Here is a 27,731-nt window from a genome sequence, read left to right on the forward strand (position 1 = left end):
CAGTGGGTAGCCGGGTTAGTCTGTCTGCAGTAGTAGAAAAGGGCAAGAGTCCAGGAGCACCTTAAAGACTAACAAGAATATTTTCTGGTAGGGTATGAGCTTTCGTGAGCCACAGCTCACTTCTTCAGATACCAAAAAGCTCATACCCTACCAGAAAATATTCTTCACAGTGGGTAGCCGGGTTAGTCTGTCTGCAGGAGTAGAAAAGGGCAAGAGCCCAGTAGCACCTTAAAGACTAACAAGAATATTTTCTGGTAGGGTATGAGCTTTCGTGAGCCACAGCTCACTTCTTCAGATACCAAAAAGCTCATACCCTACCAGAAAATATTCTTCACAGTGGGTAGCCGGGTTAGTCTGTCTGCAGGAGTAGAAAAGGGCAAGAGTCCAGTAGCACCTTAAAGACTAACAAGAATATTTTCTGGTAGGGTATGAGCTTTCGTGAGCCACAGCTCACTTCAGATACCAAAAAGCTCATACCTACCAGAAAATATTCTTCACAGTGGGTAGCCGGGTTAGTCTGTCTGCAGGAGTAGAAAAGGGCAAGAGTCCAGGAGCACCTTAAAGACTAACAAGAATATTTTCTGGTAGGGTATGAGCTTTCGTGAGCCATAGCTCACTTCTTCAGATACCAAAAAGCTCATACCCTACCAGAAAATATTCTTCACAGTGGGTAGCCGGGTTAGTCTGTCTGCAGTAGTAGAAAAGGGCAAGAGTCCAGGAGCACCTTAAAGACAAACAAGAATATTTTCTGGTAGGGTATGAAAGCTCATACCCTACCAGAAAATATTCTTGTTCGTCTTTAAGGTGCTTCTGGACTCTTGCCCATTTCCTCCAGGGTAACTGATCTTTATAGTCTGGACATAAGGTGGGATCCCAGGAGATTTCCAGGCCCCACTCATTGAGTCCAAACAAGCGACCTTTCCTCAAAACAAGGCCCAGCAAAGTGGCCCTGCCAGCCAGCCACCAGCCGTAGTTCTACCTCCGACGTTGCAGAGGAGTTGAACTCCAGGCAGAAGCAACCCTCACCTTGCCGTTAGTCGGCGGTTCCTGGATGTAAATGTTGCTCATGGTGCGGACTGGGATCCAGGCCGTTCACGGCGCGCTTACGCCGGAGTCAGGCAGCAAAACACAGATTCTCTCATCTCCACGGAAAGGAACTCCAAACACTGCGCGCGGGGGGGGGGGGGGAGAGACGACGACTTGCCGCCATGTTCGGAGCTACCATGTTGCACTAAGGGGGGGGAGAGAAAAAAGTTCTCTACCCTCAGGCGGGTGAAGAAAAAAAACAACTCTCCCTCCGGCGTCATCAAAAATAAAATGAGCCTAAAAGAGTAACGGAAGGAGTCCGGCCTGCGCCGCGAGGCTCCGCACCATCATCCCCTCGAAGCGGTCTCCCCCTCCTCGCGATTGGTACAGCCCGCTGTGCTCTGGGCAAAGACTTCCGACCGGAAAGCGTTGCCCTGGATGTTTCATCCGACGGTTGGGCGGGGTGTAGTAGAGTTGCTAACTGTGGCGGGACTGGGGAGAAACTGAAAGTAACAGGAGAAGGGGTCGGGAGTAGGAGGATACGACGCTAACACCCTTACGCTATATGCATCTTCGCTTGGAAGTCATATCTACATCTCTATATCTCTATCTCTATATTTATTTTTATTTATTTATTTATTTTCTTATTTATTTTGTAGGACTTTCATTCATAGGGTCGCCATATATATATATTTATTTTTATTTATTTTCTTATTAAGTCACATACAATTTCAATATTGTCATCTGCATAGTTACAGAAAATAAAACAATTTCAAACTAATCAACCTAATCAGTATTGACTTTTTCTGACTTCCCCTCCCCTATCAAATTATTATCTATATAATCCCCTCTGTATTTTGTCGAAGGCTTTCACGGTCAGAGTTCATTGGTTCTTGTAGGTTATCCGGGCTGTGTGACTGTGGTCTTGGAATTTTCTTTCCAAGAAAATTCCAAGACCACGGTTACACAGCCCGGATAACCTACAAGAACCCTCTGTATTTGTTTCCTAATTCATTATAATTCATTGTATCATTTCTGTAAGCTACATATCATCCTCCTATATACTTTAATTATTGAATACTTTCAACACTAATCAATTGAATTAGATTAAGTCATAACCTTTAACATTTCCCATTCGCTTGGAAGTCCTGTTGAATTCGATAGGGTTTCTCCCAAGAAGCTGTGAACAGGCTGGGAATCGGTAGTGTTTGCTTCCAAGCGAACACGCAAGGACTGTTCTCCCTGCTCGGGTTGAGGCAGTGGGTACAACTCCCCACCCAGCTTCTTCCCACAATAAAGCATGTCTATAACAAAGACTCTTTAAACAAAAAGGGGGGTGTTTGAAAATGCTATTTTTTAAAAAACCTGTCCACGATTTATTTGCATTAGAGCTTTTAAAATGTAGGGATCTTCATGCTATTGAGATCTGAAGCTAACATAGCAACAAGGCCAATTTAATTTTAAGTCACTCGTAAAATATATTTCGTTAATAATTATAAATTATTTATTTGTGCTGTAGCAATCGGTATTGGGGTAGAATCTGGGAAGCCTGGCTTGAGACTCCTTCTGCCATGAAGCTCAATGGATGTCTTTGGGGCAGTCACTCTAACCTACCTCAACAAGGTTGCTCATAACCAATGCTGATTTCTCCACACCCATCTCTCCCTTGGACATCACAGACTCTTCTGCATACCACACCTAATCCCATCACGCATGCTATTCACATTTACATACTGTTAACATTTACATACTAATGCTTGTCTGAATTCACTCTCCTCAAAGACAGATGGATTCACATTCTAGCTGTATCTGAAGAAGTGAGCTGTGGCTCACGAAAGCTCATACCCTGCCAGAAAATATTTTTGTTAGTCTTTAAGGTGCTACTGGACTCTTGCCCTTTTCTACTACTAAGGTAGCTGTGAGGCTGCAGATAGGAAAGAAGGAGGTATCTATGCCCCGCACCTTAGACTAGGACAAAATAAATTGGATAACTAGACTCAGGGCGAATAACCTCTCAGTAACTACAAGTATGTGTGTGTGTAAAGTGCCGTCTAGTTGTAGCCGACTTATGGCGACCCTTTTTGGGGTTTTCATGGCAAGAGACTATACAGGGGCCATTTACTCATGGGAGGTTTTGCCTTGGATTTGCTGCTCTTTAGATGCACACTTTCCCCATCTGAATTCTCAGAACTCTGCATGGGGGCTTGTGTGTGTGTTAAGTGCCGTCAAGTCGCTTCCGACTCATGGCGACCCTATGAATGAAAGTCCTCCAAACGAATGAATGAAAGTCCTTCAAAATGTCCTATCTTTGACAGCCTTGCTCAGATCTTGCAAACTGAAGGCTGTGGCTTCCTTTATTGAGTCCATCCATCTCTTGTTGGGTCTTCGTGTGTGTGTGTGTGTGTGTGTGTGTGTGTGTGTGAAGTGCCGTCAAGTCGCTTCCGACTCATGGTGACCCTATGAATGAAAGTCCTCCAAAATGTCCTCTTTTTGACAGCCTTGCTCAGATCTTGCAAACTGAAGGCTGTGGCTTCCTTTATTTAGTCCAATTATCTCTCGTTGGGTCTTCCTCTCTCTCTCTCTGTGTGTGTGTGTTAAGTGTCGTCAAGTCGCTTCTGACTCATGGCGACCCTATGAATGAAAGTCCTCCAAAATGTCCTATCTTTGACAGCCTTGCTCAGATCTTGCAAACTGAAGGCTGTGGCTTCCTTGATTGAGTCCATCCATCTCTTGTTGGGTCTTCCTCTGTGTGTGTGTGTGTGTGTGTGTGTGTGTGTGTGTGTGTGTGTGTTAAGTGCCGTCAAGTCGCTTCCGACTCATGGCGACCCTATGAATGAAAGTCCTCCCAAATGTCCTGTCTTTGACAGCCTTGTTCAGATCTTGCAAATTGAAGGCTGTGGCTTCCTTTATTGAGTCCCTCCATTTCTTGTTGGGTCTTCCTCTTTTCTTGCTGCACGGGGGGCTTACTGTTGAGTTTTAAGAACTGGGATGGGGAAAAGGTGCACCTAAAGAGCGGCAACCCCAAGGCAAAACCTCCCACGCGCAAACGGCCCCAGGGAACCAGGCGGCAAGCTCTGCAGGGAGAGTCGCACGCCTTCTCAGCAAACCAACTTCCCCGCATTCCCATTGGACGCGCAGCCCTATCAGTCAACCAGGGGAACCCGCCTCCCTTTGCTAGGATTGGTTGCTGGGCAGGGCAGCCTCATTTGGCTGGAGGACGGGGAGGGGTGGCGCCAAGCGAATGGCGCGCCAAGCGGACTGGGGGAGCCTTCGCCGCCTCTCCTCGAAGAGGCCCCAGAAACGTCCCTCGAAGGGCGTTGTGAGAGAAGGAGGGACGTCTGGCGGCTCCCAGCACCCTCGCTTTTGCCCCCGCGACGGTTTTCTTCTTCTCTCCCCCCCCTTCCTCATGGTAGGCCTCTCGGTGCTCCGCTCAAAGCCTTCCGCCGGAAACGTTTGGCCGCCGCGGAAGTGCCCGACCGAGAGTTGGACGCGGCGAGAGGCAGGTCGGGGGCTTTATGGCGCTGCCAGGTGAGCTGCCGAGGGCCACACGGGAGGGGGGTTAGCCAGGACCGCTGGACGCGCCACATAGAGATCAGGGGTGTATGTTTATTTATAAATCGTTGTGTTAAAGAGTAACGCATCATCTGCATTTCCTTTGTTGCACTAGAAGCTTAAATGCATACATAGAGATCACGGGTGGGGAAAGAAACGGCTTCTCTTCTCCGCCTTTCGCTCCTACCGAGAGGGTGTGATTTACACAGCCCAAATAGTGCACTTTCAGTCCACTTTCAGTGCACTTGGAAGGTGGGTTTTACAGTGCGAGCGGGCAAAAACCCACTTGCAAACGGTCGTTGAGGGGCAGTGAAAGTGGACTGAAAGTGCATTGCATTGTTCCTCCCTGGGGCTGTGTAAATAGCCCCAGGGAGGAACATTAATAATTTGAGATATGCGGATGACACTACATTGTTGGCAGAAAAATAGTGAAGATTTGAGACGACTACTGGTGCAAGTTGAAAGAGGAAGTGCCAAAGCAGGACTACAGCTGAACATCGAGAAAACCAAAGTCACGACTACAGGAGGATTACACCACTTTAAGGTTGACGACGAGGAAACTGAAATTGTTCAAGGCTTTTTATTCCTTGGCTCCACCATCAACCGAAAGGGAGACTGCAGCCAAGAAATCAGATTGTGACTGGGAAGGGCAGCCGTGAAGGAGCTAGAAAAGATTTTGAAGTTTAAGGATGTGTCACTGGCCACCAAGACTAGGTTAATTCATGCCATTGTATTCCCTATTACTATGTATGGGTGTGAAAGCTGGACAATGAAGAAAGCTGATAGGAAGAAAATAGATTCCTTTGAAATGTGGTGTTGGAGGAGAGTGTTAGGGATGCCGTGGACTGCCAAAAAAAAAACAAATCAGTGGGTTCTAGATCAAATCATGCCTGAACTGACCCTAGAAGCTAAAATGACTAAACTGAGGCTGTCGTATTTTGGTCACGTCATGAGACGACAAGAGTCACTGGAAAAGACAGTCATGCTAGGAAAAGTTGAGGGCCGCAGAAAAAGAGGAAGACCCTACAAGAGATGGATTGACTCAATAAAGGAAGCCACAGCCTTCCATTTGCAAGATCTGAACAAGGCTGTCAAAGATAGGACATTTTGGAGGACTTTCATTCATAGGGTCGCCATGAGTCGGAAGCGACTTGACGGCACTTAACACACACACAAATAGCACCAGAGAGAGACGCATGCAAAAAAGGAAGCTGGAGAGTAACATACTGGGAGGACTGGGCTGTAGTCTTGGGTTGTGAGTGTTGGAAATGTCCAAAATCCCCATTATCTTTAATTTGCTAGCATTTGGCACTCAGGGCTTTAACAATGTACTTTTAATGTGTTCTTTAGAAGAAAAAGCAATGGTTGGAAAAAACTTTACAACAACTTTTTGTTCGGCCCACATTCAGCCTGATTTTAGGAGGTGTGGGTAAAAATGCAGTTGAGTGAATGAGTAGGAGCGAGCGGTTGAGGGTATTAAGAGTGACATTTTAAAGGTGGTGGAAAACAAAAAGTGTGTGACCTTCCTAATTATCTTAAACCTCTCAGTGATACCATCATATTCAGTCTCCTAAGATGTCTTTCAGAAATAAGAGGCACTCTGCTAGTGTTTTCAGTTCTACCTGGAGATCAATTCCCAGAGGGTTGTACTAGACAGTTTTTGTTCCTCCGCATGGGATGCATCATATGGAGTTGCTCAGGGTTCTGTTCTGTCTCCCACTTCTTTTAACATACCCATTAAACCACTGAGAGAAACTGTCCAAAGTTATGACATTTGGTGTCGTCAATATACCAGTGACACATGGCTCTGTTTTTCCTTCTGGATCCAAATAAAGTGGTCAGGGTCCTGGAAGTTATAGTGGACTAGATGGTAAATAAATTAAAGTCCAATCCAGATAAGATATAGGTGATATTGGTGGTTGACTTGGTAGACATGTTGGCTCAGGAAATGCTTTTTCTGGATGGGACTACACTCTACTTGAAAGAATAGGTTTGGAGGTTGGGATGCTTCTGGCTTGTCAGATAGCACCTGTGGCCAGGAGTGCCTTTTGTTTGCTTTTGGAGGATTCTGCAGCTTCTATCACTACTAGAACAGCATTACTACACTTGTCAGATGGAATTTAGTTTCTTTATATATTAACTGCTTTGTTGTTTTAATATGAAAATGTATTGTTGATTGTCTGAAAGACTGTGCAGGGTGTTTTAATAGAACAGCCGTGTCAAATCCGAGCAAATACATATATAGGCCCTGTGTGTGTAAAGTGCCATCAAGTCACAGCCAACTTATGGTGACCCTATATGGTTTTCAAGGCAAGTGATTAAGCAGAGAGTCTGCAAAGTCTTCCTTGGCAGTCTCCAAGTACCAAACCAGTTTGTTTAAAAGGCTAATTTTGTTGGTATGGGCCAATGTGAACTTCCAGATGCTTTGAAAGTAACACCTGTTCTACAAACTTTTGCTTAGTTTGATTAGATGGTTTTCATATTTTTGGCAGCTGATTGGAACAGCCGTTCCCAACCAGTTAAGAAACTTGTAACCTAAGTGGAAATTATGATTGCTATTAACAAAGTGTTGGACTTGTAGCAACTGACACCCAGGTAGTAATGGATAGCACTTGTTCTTTTAGCCTTTGTGCATTCATATGTTAACTTCCTTGCCAACCTGTTTGGCTTGGCAATTCATGAGTCCTATCAATGAGAGCTATCAGCTTCTCTAGCTTTGTATATTATTTCATCATTACCACCTGTGTCTGGAAATTGAAAAAGTCATGTTTCTATATATGTAATTAAAAAATTTCCCTCTTTATTTTTTGTAAGTTGAAAATTAGTGTCTGATGTTGCATGGTGGTTGGAAGGAATGTTGAGTTGAGTCCAATATTGATTTGGTCATGGAATTATAGCTAAAAAGTTCCTCCTTGCCAACTGTTTCCTAAGGCAAGGTTTTTGATACTCAAATTATATAGTGTGAAAAATTCTGAGGAGATATTATTGACGATTTGAGTGTAGTATACAGTTTAGTGTATCCTTATGAGAAGACAAGAGTCACCGGAAAAGACAGTAATGCTAGGAAAAGTTGAAGGCAGCAGGAAAAAAGGAAGACCCAGCATGAAAAGGATTGACTCAGTCAAGGAAACCACAGCCTTCCATTTGCAAGACCTGAGCAAGGCTGTTAATGACAGGATGTTTTGGGGGTCATTAATTCATAGGGCAGCCATAAGTCAAAAGCGACTTGATGGCACAACACATATGGTTTAATAACTTTATATGACTGTTATATTTAATTTATTTGCTGCTGTATTGGAAACTGGTAAAATTGTACTTGGATGATCACTTGTGTCTCTGTATATTATATATTTTCCATCTCGCCCAAAGTTAATATGAAATCTGTTGGTTTTTTTCCAGGAGGAAATAAAGACAACATTAGGGCAGGATGCAAAAAATGTGGCTATCGTAAGTACCAGCACACATTTAAAGTTATCTGTAAGCATTGCCTGAGATTTTACTGTGGTTAAACATCACTAGCTTGATCTGGCACTATTTGATTATAACAATGCTTGAATACCTGCCACTGACCTGGAAATTAAAATGGAATTGAAAATAAACTGTAATAGTAAAACACAATCCTCAGAACTATATGAACAAATGTTGTGAAACTTGGTGCAAACTTAACTTTCAGTTTTCTGTACAACTACAGTCCGCAAACTTGGGACATATTGAGGCATAGTGAGACCATCATCTATCCGATCCCCCACCATGACTGTTTCCTAAACTGCCGAAAGAAATATCAGATTAGTTGAGGGTAGAGGCATTTTGTTTAGCCCTCTTCCCGTCTGGATTCAGGCCTGGTTATGGAACTGAAACAACCTTGGCCAGAGGGTGTGACTCTGTTGATTCTCCTGGACCCCTCAGCGGTTTTAGATACTATTGATTATGGTATCCTTCTGTGCTGGGATTGGGAGGCACCATTCTGCTGTGGTTCCTGCTATAATTATTCTACCAATAGTTCAAATCCTTGCTTGCAATGAACCTTAGGCCAGTAGTTCTTTCTCAGTCTAACCTTACCGCATTATGAGGATAAAATGGAGCAGAGCCAACTACACCATCCTGAGCTCCTTGGAGGAAGGGTTGGCTATATAGTTTGATTGTGCCAGAATATTGTCCCATAGTATTGACCTTGGGGGTTACCGCATTTGTATTCCCAGCGATGTATTAAGAGTTTGAAAACGTTATAAAAAATACTGTTCGCACTTTGGCCCCTTTAGCTGTGAAGACGTCTTCCAACCATTTATAAGCTGTGATGTCCAAAAACCCTTTTAAAACGATGTTTTTATAACATTTTCAAACTCTTAATACATCACTGGGAATACAAAGTGCGGTAACCCCCATAGTGTGCTCTGGTCAGAACACTGAAGCATATTTGAGGCTGTGAGCCTTAAACCATTTATTTGAAAGGAAGTTGCATTAATTTTGCTGGAAGAGAGTTTGTTTAATACTGGAGATTTATTTTTATTTTTCTACTATTCGTTTCTTGAGGGTTAATAGCTTTAACCATTCCAGAGGACAGTAACCCTTACTGTTTCTTCCTGTTGGATGTTCCTAAATTTCCTCTTCTGTTCATTTTTACTCAGCGGGCCACCTTACATTTGAATGCCGAAACTTTCTCCGGGTGGACCCAAAAAGAGATATTGTTTTAGATGTCAGCAGTACGAGCAGCGAGGAGAGCGAAGAGGAGGAGCTGAGTAAGCTGCAGGCGGCACCGGAGAAGAAAAGTAAGTTTTGGACATTCAACTATCTCCTGGTTCTTTGTCTTTGTGCTCCTCCTATTGAGTTTGTGTCCTTGTACTGACTCATTCCACACACATGAAATTGAATGACACACACACAAAAACTGAGTATGACTTAAGCCAGGCAATATTGAAAACATTGGGACTTCTTCCCTGATGATTTTCCCCCAGCCTTCTTTACGTGAACAAGCTACTTACTGAGACATATCAGTTGAATTTAAACTGATTGTATTTGTATTACCACTATAGGACTAATGAGTGACTGACCTGTGACAAGGGGAGTGCAGCCATGTTGATTCTCCTGGATCTCTTAGTGGCTTTCGATACCATTAATCATGGTATCCTTCTAGAGAGGCTGGCTGGGTTGGGTGGGTGTATTGTGCTTTAGTGGTTCTGCTCTTACTTGATCAGCTGATTCCAGCAGGAAGCTCAATCCAGACTAGACTGAGGTGATGTTGGTGGGTAGAGAATCTACTTGGGATCTGTGGTTAGCCTGTCTTCAGGGGGGTTACAGTCCTTCTGAAGGAGGGATCAGTTACCCATCTGTTTCTGGCACATTTCAGAGTGCTGATTCTTACGGTTCTGGATAACTCTGGTCAGGCCTGATTCAGAGTCAGCCCAAAATGAGAACTTACAAAGGAGGGCAATGGCTGGGGTATGATGCAGCAGGTAGTTCAGGTTATTTTTTTTAAAAAGACAGCTAAGGGTGTGTGTGTGAAATTACAGGCTTATAAAATGGTGTACTGTGTAGATAAAGAAAGCTATTTCTTCCTCTTCCAAAATACTGAAACTTGGAGCTCACTCAATAACATTGGTTAGCACTAGATTCAGGACAGATAAAAAGGATGTACTGCTTTGTGCAAAGCCTAATTAACACGGGGCCAACTAGCTAAAAAATGTTTACAGGGGGACTAGACACATTCATGGCAGATGTCTGTAGCTATGATGGCTAAATGGAACCTCTTTCATGTGAGACAGTGGGCTGCTAAATACCAGTTGCCAGAGGCCACAGCAGGGAACAGCTTAATGTCTGCCTTCTCCCATATGAACCTGCCTGTCCACTTTAGTCATCTTTAGGGGCTCTGCTTTTGGTGCTCCTGCCATCTGAGGTTTGATGGCCGGCAACCTGAGACAGGGCCTTCTTGCTCATGGTGCCAAAACTTTTGAACTTCCTGTCCAGGGAGATTTGTCTGTCTCCCTCTATTGTTGTCTTTCGCCACTGGGTGAAGACTTTTTTCCGTTCTGTTTGGTGTATCCCCAATAACCGTTACTGGCCTCCCTGGTTTTTGCTGTTATGTGTTTTTATATGTTTTTATTGAATTCTTGCATATATACTTTATTTTAAATATTTTTAATGTTGAAGCGTTTTAATGTTTGACTTACGCTTCCTTGGGGACCCTAGTTGGGTGGAAAGGCACCATAGAAAATAAATACTGCCCTCTTGCTCCAGTTTTGTGCTTCCTGGGAACATCTGTTGGGATGCAGGATGGTGATCATGATGGACTTTCTGTTTTATACAGAAGGTCTCTTCTTATGCTCTTAAAAGTAAAGGTAAAGGTCCCCTGTTCAAGCACCGGGTCATTCCTGACCCATAGGGTGACGTCACATTCCGACATTTCCAAGGCAGACTCTGTTTGCGGGGTGGTTTGCCAGTGCCTCCCCAGTCATCTTCCCTTTACCCCCAGCAAGCTGGGTACTCATTTTACCGACCTCGGAAGGATGGAAGGCTGAGTCAACCTTGAGCTGGCTACCTGAAACCGACTTCCGTCGGGATCGAACTCAGGTCGTGAGCAGAGCTTTTGACTGCAGTACTGCAGCTTAACACTCTGCGCCACGGGGCTCCTTCTTATGCTCTTAGTTGTCTATGAAAGGGAAGACACATGAAGCTGCCTTAAACTGAATCAGACCCTTGGTCCATTAACGTCAATACTGTCTACTCAGACTGGCAGTAGCTCTCTAGAGTCTCAGGCAGAGGTCTTTCACAACCCTCTGCTACCTGGTCTTTTCAGCTGGAGATGTCAAGGCTTGAGCCTGGGACCTTCTGCGTGCAAAGGAGATGTTCTACCATTGAGCCATGCCCCCTCCTGATATTTTAAAGATTGTGTTAATTCTTACCGTATGTCATAGAAACATAGAGTTGGAAGGGACCACCAGGGCCATCAAGTCCAACCCCCTGCACAATGCAGGAAATTCACAACTACCTCCCCCCTCCACACCCCTAGTGACCAGAAGATGGCCAAGATGCCCTCCCTCTCATCATCTGCCCAAGGTCACAGAATCAGCATTGCTATAGAAATGCTTCTCATATGAGGTGAGGTGGAAAGGTTATCCTTCATTTTTGTACAGCAACTTAAAAATCTAATTTGCTGCTTTTTAACTGCTGCATCTTAATGTCCTTTTATCCCCTGAGTTATTGTGTCCTGCTGCATAGTAGGGTAGAACAAAACTGGATCATGATTTTTTCATTACACAGTAAGATGTGTAGAATTTAAAATTACCTGATTCGAGATATTTGTAAAATCTTGGTTTTCGAATCCACAGGTATTGCTGAGGAAGAAGATAAGAAAAGAGCTAAGAAGAAAAGCAAGGAGAAATCAAAACTGAAGAAAGGAAGGAAGAGGTATTGTTTAAAAAGTTTTCTATCACATGTTCCAAATGCAAAGAGGGTGCTTAAGAAGATCCTTATTCTAATCTCTGTACAAAATTAAGCCAATGAGAGTTACAGGGAAAATCACTTGAAATCTAATATTAAAAAGAAATTCAACCAATAGATTAATATGTTGAAAAAAAGTATTTATTTAAATGAATAGAAGTGTAATCTGTTTTGAAACAAAAATTCATTGTGGCTACTAAATCCTTGAGGAACCTGTACAAGCAAATACATAAATGAGAATAATTGTGAGTTACTCTATTGGTTATCCTGTTTTGCCCCATGAATTGTTTCTTGTATGTCCCATTTCCTTTGGAAAACACCCAGGCTTTGATAGACCTAGGGCAGAAAGAAGCTCCAAAGCAGGGAAGCATCCACTCAGAATGCCTCTACATATTCATACAAAGTGCATGTTCACAATGTTCACAAAAAGTGAATGTACTCAGTTTCTTGCGAAGTGATTTATGACCTTATATATTAAGACCAACAATGTGCATTGTTCTCAGAGTGCAATAGGAAGTTAACACATATGCTGGAAGGGAGGTATTCAGGAGATGCTACTACACTGGCTCACTGTCGATATATTCGTCAGTGTTTATGCTGTTTTTTGGCACTCATTGTGGTTGAATGAAAGGGGCTAAGTCATGATGCATACCTATTCTCTCCAGGATCAGAGGAGCAAGCCTATTAGGTGCTTTGGAACACAGGCAGGACAATTTTGCTGCAGTTGTCTTGTTTGTGGGCTTCCTTTTTTTTTATAATCCTTTTTTAAAAAATAATTTTTATTGTTTTTTCAAAAATACAGAAAAGAAAAGGGATAATAGGTAAAAGGGAAACATAATATAACGATAACATTTTGTGTGTGCCCTGTGACCCTGTCATTGCTCATTTTTGTAATCGAGTATTTTCATTATCATTTATAAGTCATTATATCACTATATTTCTTCTGAATAAAAAAAAATACTTTCCATCTATCATTATATTTCTACACTTAATTCTACACCGTATTTCGATATATGATTCTTATATACACAAGTCTTGTTAATTACCAAATCAGAATAAAATCACCTAAATATAAACAATCTTAACCATACTTATTGTAGAAGGGTTGCCATTTCAGTTGATGTTCTTCATGTTGTCTTCCTTGTAACTGATCAGTAAATTTTGCCATAGTAGCAAATTCCATCATTTTTGTAATCCATTCTGTCAAACTGGGTATCTCTTTGTTTTTCCAATATCTTGCGTAAACAATTCTCACGTATTGAAAAAAATTCTTTTTGTACTAAAATATTGTCGAAGGCTTTCACGGTCAGAGTTCATTGGTTCTTGTAGGTTATCCGGGCTGTGTAACCGTGGTCTTGGAATTTTCTTTCCTGACGTTTCGCCAGCAACTGTGGCAGGCATCTTCAGAGTAGTAACACTGTCCTTCAGTGTTACTACTCTGAAGATGCCTGCCACAGTTGCTGGCGAAACGTCAGGAAAGAAAATTCCAAGACCACGGTTACACAGCCCGGATAACCTACAAGAATCTTTTTGTACTGCTTGTATCTGAGCTGGAATCATCCCCAAGAGCATAAATTTAGGATTTAAGTCAAAATTTGTCTGAAGAGTTGTCATGATCTCATTATGTATTTGCTTCCAGTATCTCTGACCTTTTTTACAAGTCCACCAATGATGAAAGAAAGTCCCTTCCGTCTCTGAGCATTTCCAACAATTCGCTTGGTTAGATTTATACATCTTTTGTAAGTCTTTTGGCGCAAAGTACCATCTGTAAAACATCTTGTACCAATTTTCTCGGACATCCTGGGATCTGGAGAATTTTATTTCAGATTTCCACATTTTCTCCCACTCAGCCATTGGAATCATTTCACCGAAATTTTGCATCCATTAACCATACATGTTTTCACTTGTTCCTCCGCCATCTCCATGGTTAATAACATCTTGCAGATTTTAGATAATAAGTGATCTAGCGATTTCGTTATTATTTGTTCAAAGTTTGTCAAATTATCGACTGGGTGATAATCAGATTTTAACCCATGTACCACTTGATGATATGCCAGCCATGATATTTTGATATTTTCTTTAATTCCTCAAGAGATTTAATCTGACCATTCTTTTTTATTAAGTCTCCATACCTCAAAAAGTCATTGGATTTCCGACTCTCAAAGTGCATATATGCTTCTGTTGGAGACATTAGTCTAGGAGCTTTCGGGCTAAGAAATGGTTTCAATAAATTCCATGTTTTAATCAAATGGTAAAAAGTAGATTCCCGAGACACATTCTTTGGTAAATTCTTGATGTCTTTAGACCAAAGCCAATAATGGAATCCTATTTCCAGGGAGGCTTTCTCCAATCTAGGCTTCCTAGAGGCACCTGGTTGGCCACTGTGTGAACAGACTGCTGGGCTTGATGGACTTTGTTCTGATCCAGCATGGCCTTTCTTATGTTCTTAAGACTCTGGTGTGTTTACTAAAATCCATTCTAACATAAAACCTATTGGCTTCCACCTTCTCACTATTAGCTGTTTTGGTAAGTCATCTACATTCTTGTGTTTTATAGATCTTATTCATCAAGTACCACAGAAGAGGATGAGACCAAGTCAAAAAAACAGAAATACCATAAAAAGGAAAAGAAGGAGAAAAAGAGTAAATCCAAGAAAAGAAAACATCACAAAAAGGAGAAGAAAAAGAGAAAGAAGAGAAGAGACTCCTCTTCTGATAGTTCAGACTCTTCTAGCAGTGACTGAGAAGCAAAGCCAGGCTGATTTTTAGTTTTGTTGTGATTACGGGTTGGATCCATTTGAAGAGTTGGCAAAATGAGTTGACAAAGCGGAGTGGATCTTTTCTCCCCATCCCCCAGCAGCCTGTCATCTGTCCTGAAATGTGTCAGGAGACCCTCACCAGCAAACAGGACAGGACACTGCAGGCACAGAAGAGAGTTGAGACGATTGCCTGTTTCTCCATCTTGCGCTGGCTCTCAGCAGCGGAGCAGGAAAGGTGAATTTACCTGGTTCCCCCTAGTCGCTGCAGCAGTCTATCCTGAGGCCATTTTCTGTAACGCTGTCCTGATCCTCAGAGAGGAGTTTTGAGACCAATGGCAGGCTGTTTGGGGAAGGCAAAAGATCTGCTCTGCTAGCTCCTTCCATGAACTCTTTTGCTGCCTCAAACCTTATGTTTAGGTCTCTGAAGCTGCACAGTTAAAATATATATATTTTTTACTTGAACACCGCCACCTGTGTGTGTGTATATATATATATTCTCTTATTATATTAAACATTTTAGAAGTCTACAGGGGCTAATTTCTCCCTGTGCATTATGCTTGTTCAGTTCATAGCCTGTGTGAAAAAGAACTGGTTTCGGTGCATAAGCTTTCTGCTGAAGTGTCTGCTTTCTGTTCATAAACAGGATAAGGTAATATTGTCGAAGGCTTTCAGTTCTTGATGTTATCCGGGCTGTGTGACCGTGGTCTTGGTATTTTCTTTCCTGACGTTTCGCCAGCAGCTGTGGCAGGCATCTTCAGAGGAGTAACGCTGAAGGACAGTGTCCTGAAGGAGAGACACTGTCCTTCAGTGTTACTCCTCTGAAGATTCCTGCCACAGCTGCTGGCGAAACGTCAGGAAAGAAAATATCAAGACCACGGTCACACAGCCCGGATAACCTACAAGAACTGAGGAGAAGGTAATGCTAACGTCAGGGAGTTCTATTACTGGGGTTCACACTTGTGCTAGAATTTTAAGAAAACAATCCAATGGAAACTGATGACTGTTATAAAACTTTTAACATAGACATTAATTACTCAATAAGAAAGGACACAGGCCAGAGTGCTTGCAGTGAGAGCTTGTCATTCTTGAAGTATGGGGCTCCCTCCACTTGGGGCAACACTGCAGTGACAAGCATCATGCATTGGGGGGTCTCTTATAGTTCAGTCTGGATTTGGGGAGGACCATAGAAAGCTCTGTTGCGTATGCACACATTCCCCTCCCAGTGCATCTTTGGCTCAGGGCCTTTGCTACTTGCACATTAAGATAGGAATGACTTTCGAAATGTAGCAGAAATAGGGACCATATCTTCTATACTGAATTGATAATATGCTTTTAAGCACACAGTGATTTTCTCTCCCCCCCTTTTAATGTATTGAAGCTTTCCGAGCCTGGAACTAAGATGAAAGCTATCTCCTGTCAATGCAAATTTCCTATTTCCGTTTCCCCCCCTTTGCCATTACAGCTAATATTTGTGCAGATGACGGACTCAAAATATTTTGTTGGATCAAATAAGTAAATATTCAAAAAACCCACCTTTTTTGTCCTTTTGAAGATGGTTCTGTTAAATGATTACTCAGCAGCAAATAAATATGTAGTAAGTAAATATACAAAAATACTTTCTGTCCCTTGAAGATAGTTTTACTCAACTATCACTCTGCAGTGCCTGTTGTATTAATAAATAAGATCAAAACGATTCAGGATGATCAATCCTGCAATTTCTTTAATACAAGATGTTTTTTATATTATCAGGGGTTGGGATGGTGGCAGATGGTATTTCTCAGCTTTGAAACTGGTAAACCTATGACTGTACTTGTTCAGTTGCTGTTAATGTTGTAAAATACCTTAAATTAGGTGATGCCGGAAATGTCCCACCTATAAACTTACAGCTGAAGATAAAGGCAAGCCTCTTTAGGGAGGAAAGGTTAATACTGAAGAGGAGGAAGGTCAATTAGGACTTGTTCAAATCCTTGATGAAATGCCCTTTGAAGCTGGAGTTAAAGTAACTAACCGGATGCATTTCTAATTGCACAGGGCTGGTACCACATGAATGTTTCATTCCACTTTAGTTTCCTTACTTTCAGCACTTTTCTTGGAAATAGCCACATGACATCATCTTAGGGTTGCCAACCTCCAGCTGGGGCCTGGAGTTCTTCTAGAATTACATGTTATCTCTAGTTTACAGAGATCAGTTACCCAGGAGACAGTGGCAGCTCTGGAGGGTAGACACTATGACATCGCATCCAAGCTGTGCTCCCTCCCCAGGCTCCACCCCAGATCTCCAGAAATTTCTAGACCCAGAGTTGGCAACCCTACAGTGTCGTATATTCATCCTTCCCCCACCCCCAATCTTTCCTAAACCTAATTTTGGTACAATGTTTTTTGGGTTTTTTTTTTTAATAAAGGTTGCAATCAAAGCTACAGGGTACACATTTTCTCTTAACTCTCTGCAATGAAAATTGCTGTTGCTGACCTTTTATGGCAGCTGGTACATTGTTGCAATATATCATTATAACATAATGTATAGCGATCTAGCTAGTTCTGTTATCATTTAAGCCTGACAAAAGCCCTCTAGTGGGGGGGGGAGGTGGTACACACAGAGGGCTGCATCAAAGAAAGTACAGGCAAAATATGAATGCCTTTGCATTCATAGCAGCAATGGGAGCTACGCAGAGAACTATCTCTGTGTGGAAGCAGCAAGAGTTTAATCCATTACAATTTTTTCCTATGTAAGCTCCACTGAAATAAATGGAAATTGCATAGGGCATTATTGTATAGATTCTTCAAATTTCAGTAAATGGGGTACACATATGAAACAGTCTTAGTGGGTTTCCCGCATGTGTAATTCTCTAAAGGATTTGCTTTTGGCATATTAGGTTTTGAAAATGGATTAATTTTGTCTGAACGTTGCAGTTTTGTCAAGTGTAAAGAGCACTGTGTGGGTTTGCTGTATAATCCACTGTGGAGACATCGTAGGGAGACGCTGTCATGTCTTCATTCATCTTCTTTATTTAAAGGGGGGAGGGAATGAGCCCATAAGCGTTACAGTTGCAAGACAATTGCTTTCCATTAAGTTTGCTATTTTGTTTTAAATTTTTTAGTAAGTTTTTGCTGAACAGATGGTCTCGGGAGAATTGTGGCATTTGGAGCCCACGGACGAGCCATGCCTTACGCTGGGTGGTTCACTAGAAAGAGTTGTATCCCGAAAGTAATTGTCAGTGTTGGAAATTAGTTTCCTTAGCAAGCTGGAAGATTTTTTTGACAGTTGTGATTCCTAAAAAATAAAACATCCTGAGAGCCAGTGTAGTTGTTAAGAGAGTGGGACTAGTATCCGGGGGGTCCCGTGTTCGAATCCCCACTCGTGCCATGGAATGTTGCTTGCTGGCTGACCTTGGGCTAGTCACACTCTCAGCCTCACCTACCTCACATGGTTGTTGTGAGGATGAAATGGAGGAAAGAACACTGTAAGCTCCTTTGGGTCCTCATTGGGGAGAAAGGTGGGGTACAAATGAATTAAATAAATAAAAATTAAATGTGTCCAGGGTATATTGTTCAGCAGCAATAAATTCTTAATAGCACTATATAAACAATTTCCAAAAGAATATTCAGTCTTTCCATAGGCACAATCTTTGCCATCAGCCTCTCTTAGAGAGTGTGTGTGTATATAGTACACTGGGCTTAACCGTAGACTTAATCCAGTCTAACACTACTGAACAGAATGGACTTAGACCAGTATAATTGTGCATAGGATTGCACTGTAAATCTTTTCCATTGACATCAATGGGCCTTGAAAGTATTTGACTTTGGCTGATCAGACCCACAATATTAATATACACATACATAAAACTAAACATTTAAATGTTTATTCAATGCACAGCAAAAGAACGATTTAATTGTCAAAATAGTGATAAGGATTCTACTGATGACTCAGATTTGACTCATAAATGCAGGTAGCAGAATAGTGCCTATATTACATTTCAGAGTCATTTCCAGCAGGGCTCATTTTTATTAAGTACAAAAGGAGTCAGCATTTCTGGGTGATTGAATAAGTAAATTGCTTTGTACAAAGGCACTTTACCAGCAAGTCTGTCAGTCAAACAAAAGCCTTAAACTACAGCTCTCAAGCAATTTTGGAATAGTTCCATAGGCTATATGAAAAGAAGAGCTGGTTTTTATACCCCACTTTTCTCTACCTTTAAGGAGTCTCAAACCGGCTTACAATCACCTTCCTTTCCTCTCTCCACAACGGACACCTTGTGCAGTAGGCGGGGCTAAGAGAGTTTGGAGATGACTGTGACTAGCCCAAGGTTACCCAGCGGGCTTCATGTAGAGGAGTGGGGACTCAAACCCAGTTCTCCAGATTAGAGTCCACCGCTCATGTGGAGGAGCGGGGAATCAAACCGGGTCCTCCGTGTTAGAGTCCAGCGCTCTTAACCACTACACCACACTTCACATTTCTAGAGAACATGATTTTATTATTGTAGATCTAATGTTACTTAAGTGATTTTTTTCATATTTAAACCATGCCTGTCCTTAATTAAACAAACTCGGGTTTTAAACGATTACATTAAATATATTCAGAATAGCACCGAAGCCTTTCTGTGGATGTTGAAGGAAGTGCAAGATAAGTGTAGTTTGATAAGCAAAAACTACGTTGTTAGAAGGGAAGGCCTTCTATAGTATTTGGTTTTTTCATATCTTATTACAGAAAAACAACTGCCAAAGTGGCTCAAAAATATAAGCATGTCCATTCAGTCTTAGCTTTGCTGATTAAAATGCATCCTATTCATTAATCAATTAAAACTTGAGTTGGTTGAACTGATCAGTTTCCAGCCCTGTTTAAATAAACACCCAACAGTTTAATTCTACTGCATCTAGGGTTGCCAGGTCCCTCTTTGCCATGGGCAGGTTTTTGGGGCAGAGCCTGAGGAGGGCAGGATTTGGGAGGGGAGGGACTTCAATGCCATAGTGTGCAATTGCCAAAGCAGCCATTTTCTCCAGGTGAACTGATCTCTATCGGCTGGAGATCAGTTGTAATAGCAGGAGATCTCCAGCTATTACCTAGAGGTTGGCAACCCTAACAGCACTGGAGGAAGGCTACACACACACTCACAAACACACCATAAACCATTAAACAAGCTAAATCAGGGGTGTCAAACATAAGGCCCGGGGGCCGGATGCGGCCCCTTGAGAGCTCTTATCCGGCCCGCGAGCCAACCGAGGCAGCCACCCACCCTCTCCCGAGGTGTCAATGATCAAAGACTATTAAATGAAAGAAAATACTGTAAGAGTGTTATTGTTTTAAGAATGTTTGTATTTTGAGTAAAACTAATATCATTAATTGGCTTTGCCTGTGGCTTCTATCAAGTTTGTATCTCAGGTACCTAGCATTAAATTTTATGGTACACCTGGCCCAGCCCGACCAAGTGACATTTATGTCATCTCCGGCCCTCATAACAAATGAGTTCGACACCCCTGACCTAAATTACTGGGAGAACGTGTTTACAGATTATACAGCATGAAATAATTCAATTATTGTGAGTAGGTTGTTTTAATAAACACAGTAAAATACACACTGGAGCTTGAAGTCCTGTGGCATCTTTCACAGCTGTTGAAAGCTTGTGTGTGTAAAGTGCCTTCAAGTCGCAGCCGACTTATGGCGACCCCTTTTTTTGGGTTTTCATGGCAAGAGACTAACAGAGGTGGTTTTGCCAGCGCCTTCCCCTGCACAGCAACCCTGGTATTCCTTGGTGGTGTCCCATCCAAATACTAACCAGGGCTGACCCAGCTTAGCTTCTGAGATCTGATGAGATCAGGCTAGCCTGGCCCATCCAGGTCAGGGTGTTGAAAGCTTATACCTCCATACATTTGTTTGCTTTTAAGGTGTCATGGGACTCTGCTGTAGTTTTTCCTGCCGCTCCACAGCAAAGTCATCAGGATGTTAGACTTCAGCAAAATCTGTTTCTTTGGTTCCCAGAAGTTTTTTTTTCTGAATTAATTCTTCAGGTTGGTTATATTTTTCTTTGACTGAATTCAAAAGTATATTAGAGCAGCTTGTTTTTTTCTGCTGGAGTTGCCTAGGGTGGAATATAAATGAAGAAGGAAAGAAGGGGAAAAATGACTCCTTTACAGGGAAGAGCAAAATACTTTTTACTAGCAATAACATTACACATGAATGGACAGAAACTGTACACAGCTAGAAACATGACTAGAAACTGTACAAAGATTTCTTAAAAGGCCAATGTTCTCTGAAGAACAGACTTCGTTTAAAATTTCAGGATTTTAGTGACTGTTGTGGGTCAAACTGCATATGTTGGAGTTCAGTGACAGAAACTCTTATTGTTTTTTTATGATAAAAAAATCCCACACTTGTGGGGGCCTGATTTGCACTGGAGCCCCAGTACTGGGAAAGGGAGTAGAAAACTTCCTTACCATTTCCCTAATCAAAGGTTTACTCCACAAGCTGCTTTTAGTCTCTGCAGAGAACAAAAACTGACCACTGTGTGTATGTAAAAAGTGCCATCAAGTCGCAGCTGACTTATAGCGACCCCTGGTGGGGTTTTTAAGGTAAGTGATTAAGAAGAAGAAGAGTTGGTTTTTATACGCCAACTTTCTCTACCACTTAAGGGAGACTCAAACCGTCTTACAATCACCTTCCCTTCCCCTCCCCACAACAGACACCCTGTGAGGGAGGTGGGGCTGAGAGAGCTCTAACACAGCTGTAACTAGCCCAAGGTCACCCAGCTGGCTTCGGGTGCAGGAGTGGGGGAAACAAATCCAGTTCACCAGATTAGCCTCCGCCGCTCATGTGGAGGAATGGGGAATCAAACCCGGTTCTCCAGATCAGAGTCTATAGCTCTTAACCACTACAGCTGATGGGCTTTGCTTTTCTCTGCAGTGTCTTCCTTGGAGGTCTCCCTTCCAAGTACTGACCCAGCGTAGCTTCGATATCTGATGAGATGAGATCTATAGTATACCATTCCACACCCCTACCAACAAATACTGGCCTTTTTTCTCAGTACCAAGCCTAAAGGCAGCCCAAGATAACTGTTTTTCGTAGGTGAAATGGTGCAACAGTTAACTGCCCATCAATTCCCAGCACTGTGGCTCCAATCCATACCAGAACTCAACACCTTTTAGTGCCAAAAAATCATATTAATATCAGCCATAAAACTCCATTGCCATGTGATCTTATATCTCCAGTGTTTGTTCTGAGCTATGAGCCAGGAAGTCCAAGGTGCATACGGCACCTTACCCAAGAGCGAACAATGCAGTGGAAGCCATGAAGACATGAAACTGACATTGGCCTATCAAGGTCATCATTGTCTACTTCTATGGTTGCCAACCTCCAGGTACTAGCTGGAGATCTCCTTTTACAACTGATCTCCAGTCGATAGAGATCAGTTCACCTGGAGAAAATGGCCACCTTGGCAATTGGACTCTATGACATTGAAGTCCCTCCCCTCCCCAAACCCCGCCCTCCTCAGGCTCCGCCCCAAAACCTCCCGACAGTAGTGAAGAGGGACCTGGCAGCCCTATCTACTTTGGCTGGCAATCTCTGTACAGAGTACAGAGTGTCGATATTGCAAGGCTGTCAGATTAGTTTGACAGGTGCATGGTAGATCAGATGGATCTGAAATGATGCAATCAGCCTGGAAACTCCCTGGAGAGCTAGAGGGAGCTGGCCTGATCCGGTTATGACCAGGAGGCTGATGCAATGCATGAGCAATGTCATGATGACTAGGCATCTGCTGTGATTGGTGGCTGCGACCATCAAGTGTATATAATGGAGTGAAACTGAAGCTCAGTGTGGAATGCTATGAGCGGAGAGAGTGTGACAAGTATTTGTATTATATCTTTGCACTGTAAAATAAACTACACTTTTCTAAGTAGCAGAGGACTTTTCTGATGGTGTTATCCTGGACTGACTGCCAATCCGCTAGCATCAGCGTCAGTATCAGGTGGAGGTCTTTCACATTGCCTATAACTTGCACCTTTTAACTGGAGATGCTGGAGACTGAACCTAGGACCTTCTGCATGCAAAGTTGATGCACTATGAATGAGCCATGCCTCTCTCTCTTGGCAAGCCACACATCCAGAGTTGCAGTAAGGGGATAATAATAATAATAGCCTACATCTCTGAATTTTATGTTGTAAGAGGTACTGTGAAGATCCTGAAGTGTTACAGAAATGCTAGGTATTATGAACAAGGAATTTTTTTATTCTCCTGCATGAGTTGCACAAAGTTGTCAGAGTTAAATAGGGCCAACAGCATTTTGCATTTGGATCTGATTACAAGTAATTTAAAGTAAAAATAAGCAGTGTGTAATGTTCCTTCTTTGTTTAAGTTAACTGTCACATATACTTCTACAAGATGTATAATTAATTGCCATTCCTTCTAAAAGAACTAAACTTTAAAAAGAGGATTCAGTGTGCCCTTATAATTAAGAACTCTTAAAAGATCTTTTTAATGTCAAGCGGATGCAATTCCTACCTTCTTGAGCCGAAAGGGATCTCCAGATGTTGCAGCTTCAGACCAGTATCTAGACTCTGTGGCTTTGTATAAAGAAATAAGCAACAAAGCACAAGGACACTAATGATGAAGGCACGTACAACCAATGCAGCAATTCCCAGTCCAATCAATGCTCCTGTACTAAAATACACTGAAATATAATATCTATTACAGTTAAAAGATCAACAGAACTACTAGCTGTAAAGCGAACTGTTTATTAAAGGATGTATAATAAATTTAAAATATTTGTTCACGCGATTAGATATTCAGCTCTTTCACTTTAATGGCCTGGATCCTCCCACTCCACTCAGCAACGTTTGAAACCTTTCCCCAGTATGAGGAGCCGCCATCCAACTCTTGCTTCAGCAGAAGAGCCACTCAAGTTGGAGGAAGGCTCCTTAGGATACAGGAAAAGTGACGACTTTGCTGAATGGATTAGTAGGATGCAACTATAATTAGTCAGGGTCCTACTGCTTTAACTTAAGAGCCCTACTGGATCAGACCAGTGGTCCACGTAGGCCAGCATCCTATCTCACAGAGTAGCCAACCAGTTACTCTGGAAAGCCAACAGCAGGACACAGAGGCCTCTTCCCCAATCTCCGGAATGTAGACTAGGGGTGTGCCTTCAACAAAGCCAAACCAACTCCCCCCCGCTCAAAATACCTTCTCAGTATTTTTCGGGGGGTTTTCTCCTGAACAAATGGAAGTGATTTAAGGGAGCCGAAAAGCGAATCCCAAACAATGCCTAATTTTTTCAACATTTTTGGGCCACTTCGGCCTCGCCATCTTTAAAAAAAGACTGGGGGAATGCCCCTCTCCCCCTCACACCTGCTTACTGGCCAGTCCCAGCAGTCAGCTCTGCGCCGCCACCAAAGCCTACATGGGCTTGGAGGCGGCAGGTAGTGCATAACTGAATGCTGTGCTCGGCAACAGTATTATACTAGCTGGCCTTCCTTCCTCCTCCTTTCCCTTCCCCTCTTTTCCTGTCCCTTTTGTTCCCCCTCTCCTTTTTAGTTTTCTGTCTCCTCCCATTGAAGTTATGAGATCTTTGCTGGCGTGGGGCTGCTTATTGTCACTTTGGCCTGCCACCATGTGGAATATTTTTCCCTTTTAGATGTGGTAGGGAATAAGAATTATTTTAAGACACCACCGATATGTATTTGATATATTTTGATATTTATTTGATGTTTTGTGGTTTTAATTGTGTATTTAATTCTATGTATGTATGTTTACTGCATGCTGTTACCCACCCTGCAGGAAAGGGCCGGGGTACAAATCAAACCAACTTGTTCTTGTCACTGCAAACCAGGGTTAAACTGCAGGTTGGAATTTTGGTATGCACTGGCAGGAACAAACCATTGCTTGTGATTCAGTCATAGCCACAGCCATGGTTTCCCACAAATGTAGAAATCTTTCAGTTTCTAGCCATGTGCAAAGAGAGCAAAAGCTCATGAACCTTATGTTCCACCAGTCTCATTCCCTTATAAAAACCCATACCAGTATCATCTCCTTTATCAAGATGCCCAGGACAATTCCCTTCCCTGCAACTGCTCGGATCCCAAAGTACGGCAAGAACTCTCTTTTTTTAATGAAGGTTCGAGGGGGAAAAACAGGACGGCCATCAGGTCCCGTTTCAGGGTAGACAAACAGGTACATGGAGCAGAGAAGCCACAAAAATAGGGATAAGGAATTACACATGATACTTAGTAGTGTAATTAATGCCAAGACAACATGTTTTAGTTTAACTAAAAAATATTTATTAACAATGTAAAATGTTTAATATTTTACAATCAGATCTACTCCTGGCATGCCCTATAAGCAGTAACACTAATTTGATGTGCAGACACCATGCTTCAACCTTTAATGGGAACAAAATGGGATAATCTGCTTCACATCTGTGGATTGTATAGTTTCCTACACCGTCTTTTAAACTTTTAGTCTTTTCTTTCCGAAGCTGAATAGATAACGTTTTTTTAAAAAGTAAATTAGCTATTTCTATGCATTGTACAATATGTAGATATAACTCTCATATTTACAGGATCAACATATTAATGTTATCTTGCTTGTGTATTAGAAATTAAGATATTGTACTATGAAGGTCTTGGATAAATTGAGATATAGAGTGGAAGACTAAATATGAATGAGAGCACAAAAAGCAATAGGAGAGTTTGTGCATGTTCTCTGACAATATTGGCTCTGTTTATTTTAGCGCTTTAGAACGGGTTAAGCACAGTTTCGCTGTTCTAAATACTTTCCTATGGATTAAGATTGCTTAATATATTTTAACATCATACTAGCAAGAGCTACAGTCATACTATTGTACTGTACACAATCGACTGTTGTGGTTTTGTACACCAAATAAAAATTTCTGCAGGTTTTATTTAATAATCGTAATATTTGTCTCTAATCACAGAATGATTTCAAACAGACAAGCAGTATGCCATTAAAAAAACATTTAAAAATATTCTTAATAATGTTAAATTGATTTCCCGATTTGGTTCTGGTCAGCGACAATCTGTAAAACTCTTGAAAAGGAGAGGAAGAGATAGAATTAGGGCAGTGTAGAAAACATACATTTTAAGTTAGAGCATTAGGTTTATCCAGCTGAAGGTCAATTGTATTGGCTATGGTTATCTGCGCACTTCTGCACTGGGTCTTCTAGCTTGAGACAAGACAGCAGAGTCCAAAGAATCTTCGCTTCGGTCTTCGCACTAACGGATAAGGAGTCAAGTTTAGGAGGCTGCTATCATCTATGATTTAAAAAAGAAGATTAGAATTAGGTTGAGCAGCAAGCAAACATTTAATTTTACATTTTGTAAGGCAGAGGAGGCTCCATCAAGAGGCAAGGTGGATTCCAGATGCCATTCAGGAAGAAGAGCGGGAAGCAGAGAGATCTAGTCCTCCTGTCATGTGCAAACCCCACTGAAATAATGGCAGTTGTGCACTTCAAAGCACAGGAGAACTTCCCAGTTAATTGTACTCCATGTTAATTAGGGAGAGGTGGGGACTCCCGGGTCGGACGGCCCCCCCCCCCGCCGGTAGCGCAGAGATCGCGCTCCAGCTGAAAGCTGCCTGAGGGCAACAAATCCGCCCTCAAAAACATCGGCAAGCAGCACCCCTCGGAGGAAGAGGGGATGCTGATACGGGAGCCGGTGGCTGCCCCGTCATTTGAGCGATAGCTGCCGAGAAATCGGCGGTGGTCGCTCTGACGGGCGCTGCCGAAGAGCCGGCGCCATCTTCAAAGGGAAAGCTGGAGAGACGTGGTGGAGGATTCCGATTTTAAAAGCAAGTGTTTAATTTGAAAAAAAAGACTACAGAATTAAAACGAGTGTTTGGCAGAGTTGATACTAAAGAAGACAACTTTGAGTTATCTATAATTTCATTAAGACGCTCTTAGTGACTTTTGGCTATTTGCCAGTGGACTGACGCAGCTTAAAAACTACTTTCAGTATTGGAAGGCTCTTAAAAAAATAAGAAAAAGAGTAAGAAAACAACTACACAGACATGGAATACAACATCTGATATGTCATAGTGAATGTGTTTTCTCCAAACTGATTGACTTATCTGAACTAACTTTTTTAAAGCTGATGAACTAAAACAAGTACTCGGCCTACTCCCCCTTCTCTCTTTTTGTGGATTACAAGTTGGACTCTGTTTAGTCCTCAAGGTCAATGGGAGAAAAGGAGAAGCAGTCCAGAGAGTTTCTCAAAGAAACAAAATTACAGGTTCAGCTTCCCCCACGAAGATCTTCTGTATCTACAACAACGTCACCACTGCTAACCACACCATTAACTGCAAAGATGGCTCCTAAAGTTAGACCTGAAGTGACACTTAACTCTGTTTTTGAATTGCTAACTAAGACCCATCAAGATGTCACTGAAATGAAGCAGGAACTGAGTCAAAATACTGCCACTACTTCTCAGAATTCAGTTGCAATAGCTGCTTTGCAAGACACAATTACATCCCTGACTGTTAGACAAGATAAGGTGGAAGCTAAACTCTCCAAAACTGCACAGGAGACTAAAGAGATCAAGAAAAAGGTAGACACCTTGGAGATGTCATTAGAGGCCTCGCGAGAGAGAGACGAGAAGCAAGAAGACCAAATGGCAATGCTTGAACTTAAGATCAAGGAATCTTCCCTTCGCATACGTGGGTTGAAGGAAAAAATTGAAGGAAGAGAATTGCGGGGGTATTTGAAAGGACTTTTGGCAGAATTTCTACAGGAAGACAAAGAAGTTGTGGAAGGGATGATTGTGACGGCTTACACAATTAATTCTGCATATGCAACTAAAAATAAAGTACCAAGGGACTGTTTACTTCAGCTTTTTTCAAGGAGTCACCGTGATCTTATTCTCAACATTCATTATAAGTTACTGCTTAAAGTTGAGGACAAACCTCTGAGATTACTGAAGGAAATTCCTGCAAGATTGTTGAGAAAAAGGAAGGATTTTA

The 27,731-nt window shown here is 42.2% G+C and overlaps 3 protein-coding genes across 3 annotated transcripts in view; 1 reads left to right on the forward strand and 2 right to left on the reverse strand.

The window, feature by feature from the left end:
* CWC27 (CWC27 spliceosome associated cyclophilin) overlaps positions 1–1,082 on the reverse strand; it is a 134,865-nt gene extending 133,783 nt beyond the window's left edge. Inside the window, exon 1 of the mRNA XM_056848620.1 lies at positions 1,027–1,082. Within this exon, the coding sequence (XP_056704598.1) occupies positions 1,027–1,068 (42 nt within the window). The 5' untranslated portion in view covers positions 1,069–1,082. The remainder of the gene's footprint in view (positions 1–1,026) is intronic.
* SREK1IP1 (SREK1 interacting protein 1) overlaps positions 1–14,833 on the forward strand; it is a 192,970-nt gene extending 178,137 nt beyond the window's left edge. The window contains exons 2-6 of the mRNA XM_056848619.1: positions 4,533–4,554; positions 7,978–8,025; positions 9,204–9,344; positions 11,901–11,979; positions 14,569–14,833. Of these exons, the coding sequence (XP_056704597.1) occupies positions 4,542–4,554; positions 7,978–8,025; positions 9,204–9,344; positions 11,901–11,979; positions 14,569–14,755 (468 nt within the window). The 5' untranslated portion in view covers positions 4,533–4,541 and the 3' untranslated portion in view covers positions 14,756–14,833. The remainder of the gene's footprint in view (positions 1–4,532; positions 4,555–7,977; positions 8,026–9,203; positions 9,345–11,900; positions 11,980–14,568) is intronic.
* A 10,713-nt stretch (positions 14,834–25,546) lies between these two features.
* Positions 25,547–27,731, reverse strand: part of RGS7BP (regulator of G protein signaling 7 binding protein) — a 91,589-nt gene continuing 89,404 nt past the window's right edge. Inside the window, exon 6 of the mRNA XM_056848066.1 lies at positions 25,547–26,029. Coding sequence (XP_056704044.1) covers positions 25,938–26,029 — 92 coding nt within the window. The 3' untranslated portion in view covers positions 25,547–25,937. The remainder of the gene's footprint in view (positions 26,030–27,731) is intronic.

Source organism: Euleptes europaea, chromosome 4 (assembly GCF_029931775.1).
Source record: "Euleptes europaea isolate rEulEur1 chromosome 4, rEulEur1.hap1, whole genome shotgun sequence".
In the NCBI taxonomy this organism is placed as follows: Eukaryota; Metazoa; Chordata; class Lepidosauria; order Squamata; family Sphaerodactylidae; genus Euleptes; species Euleptes europaea.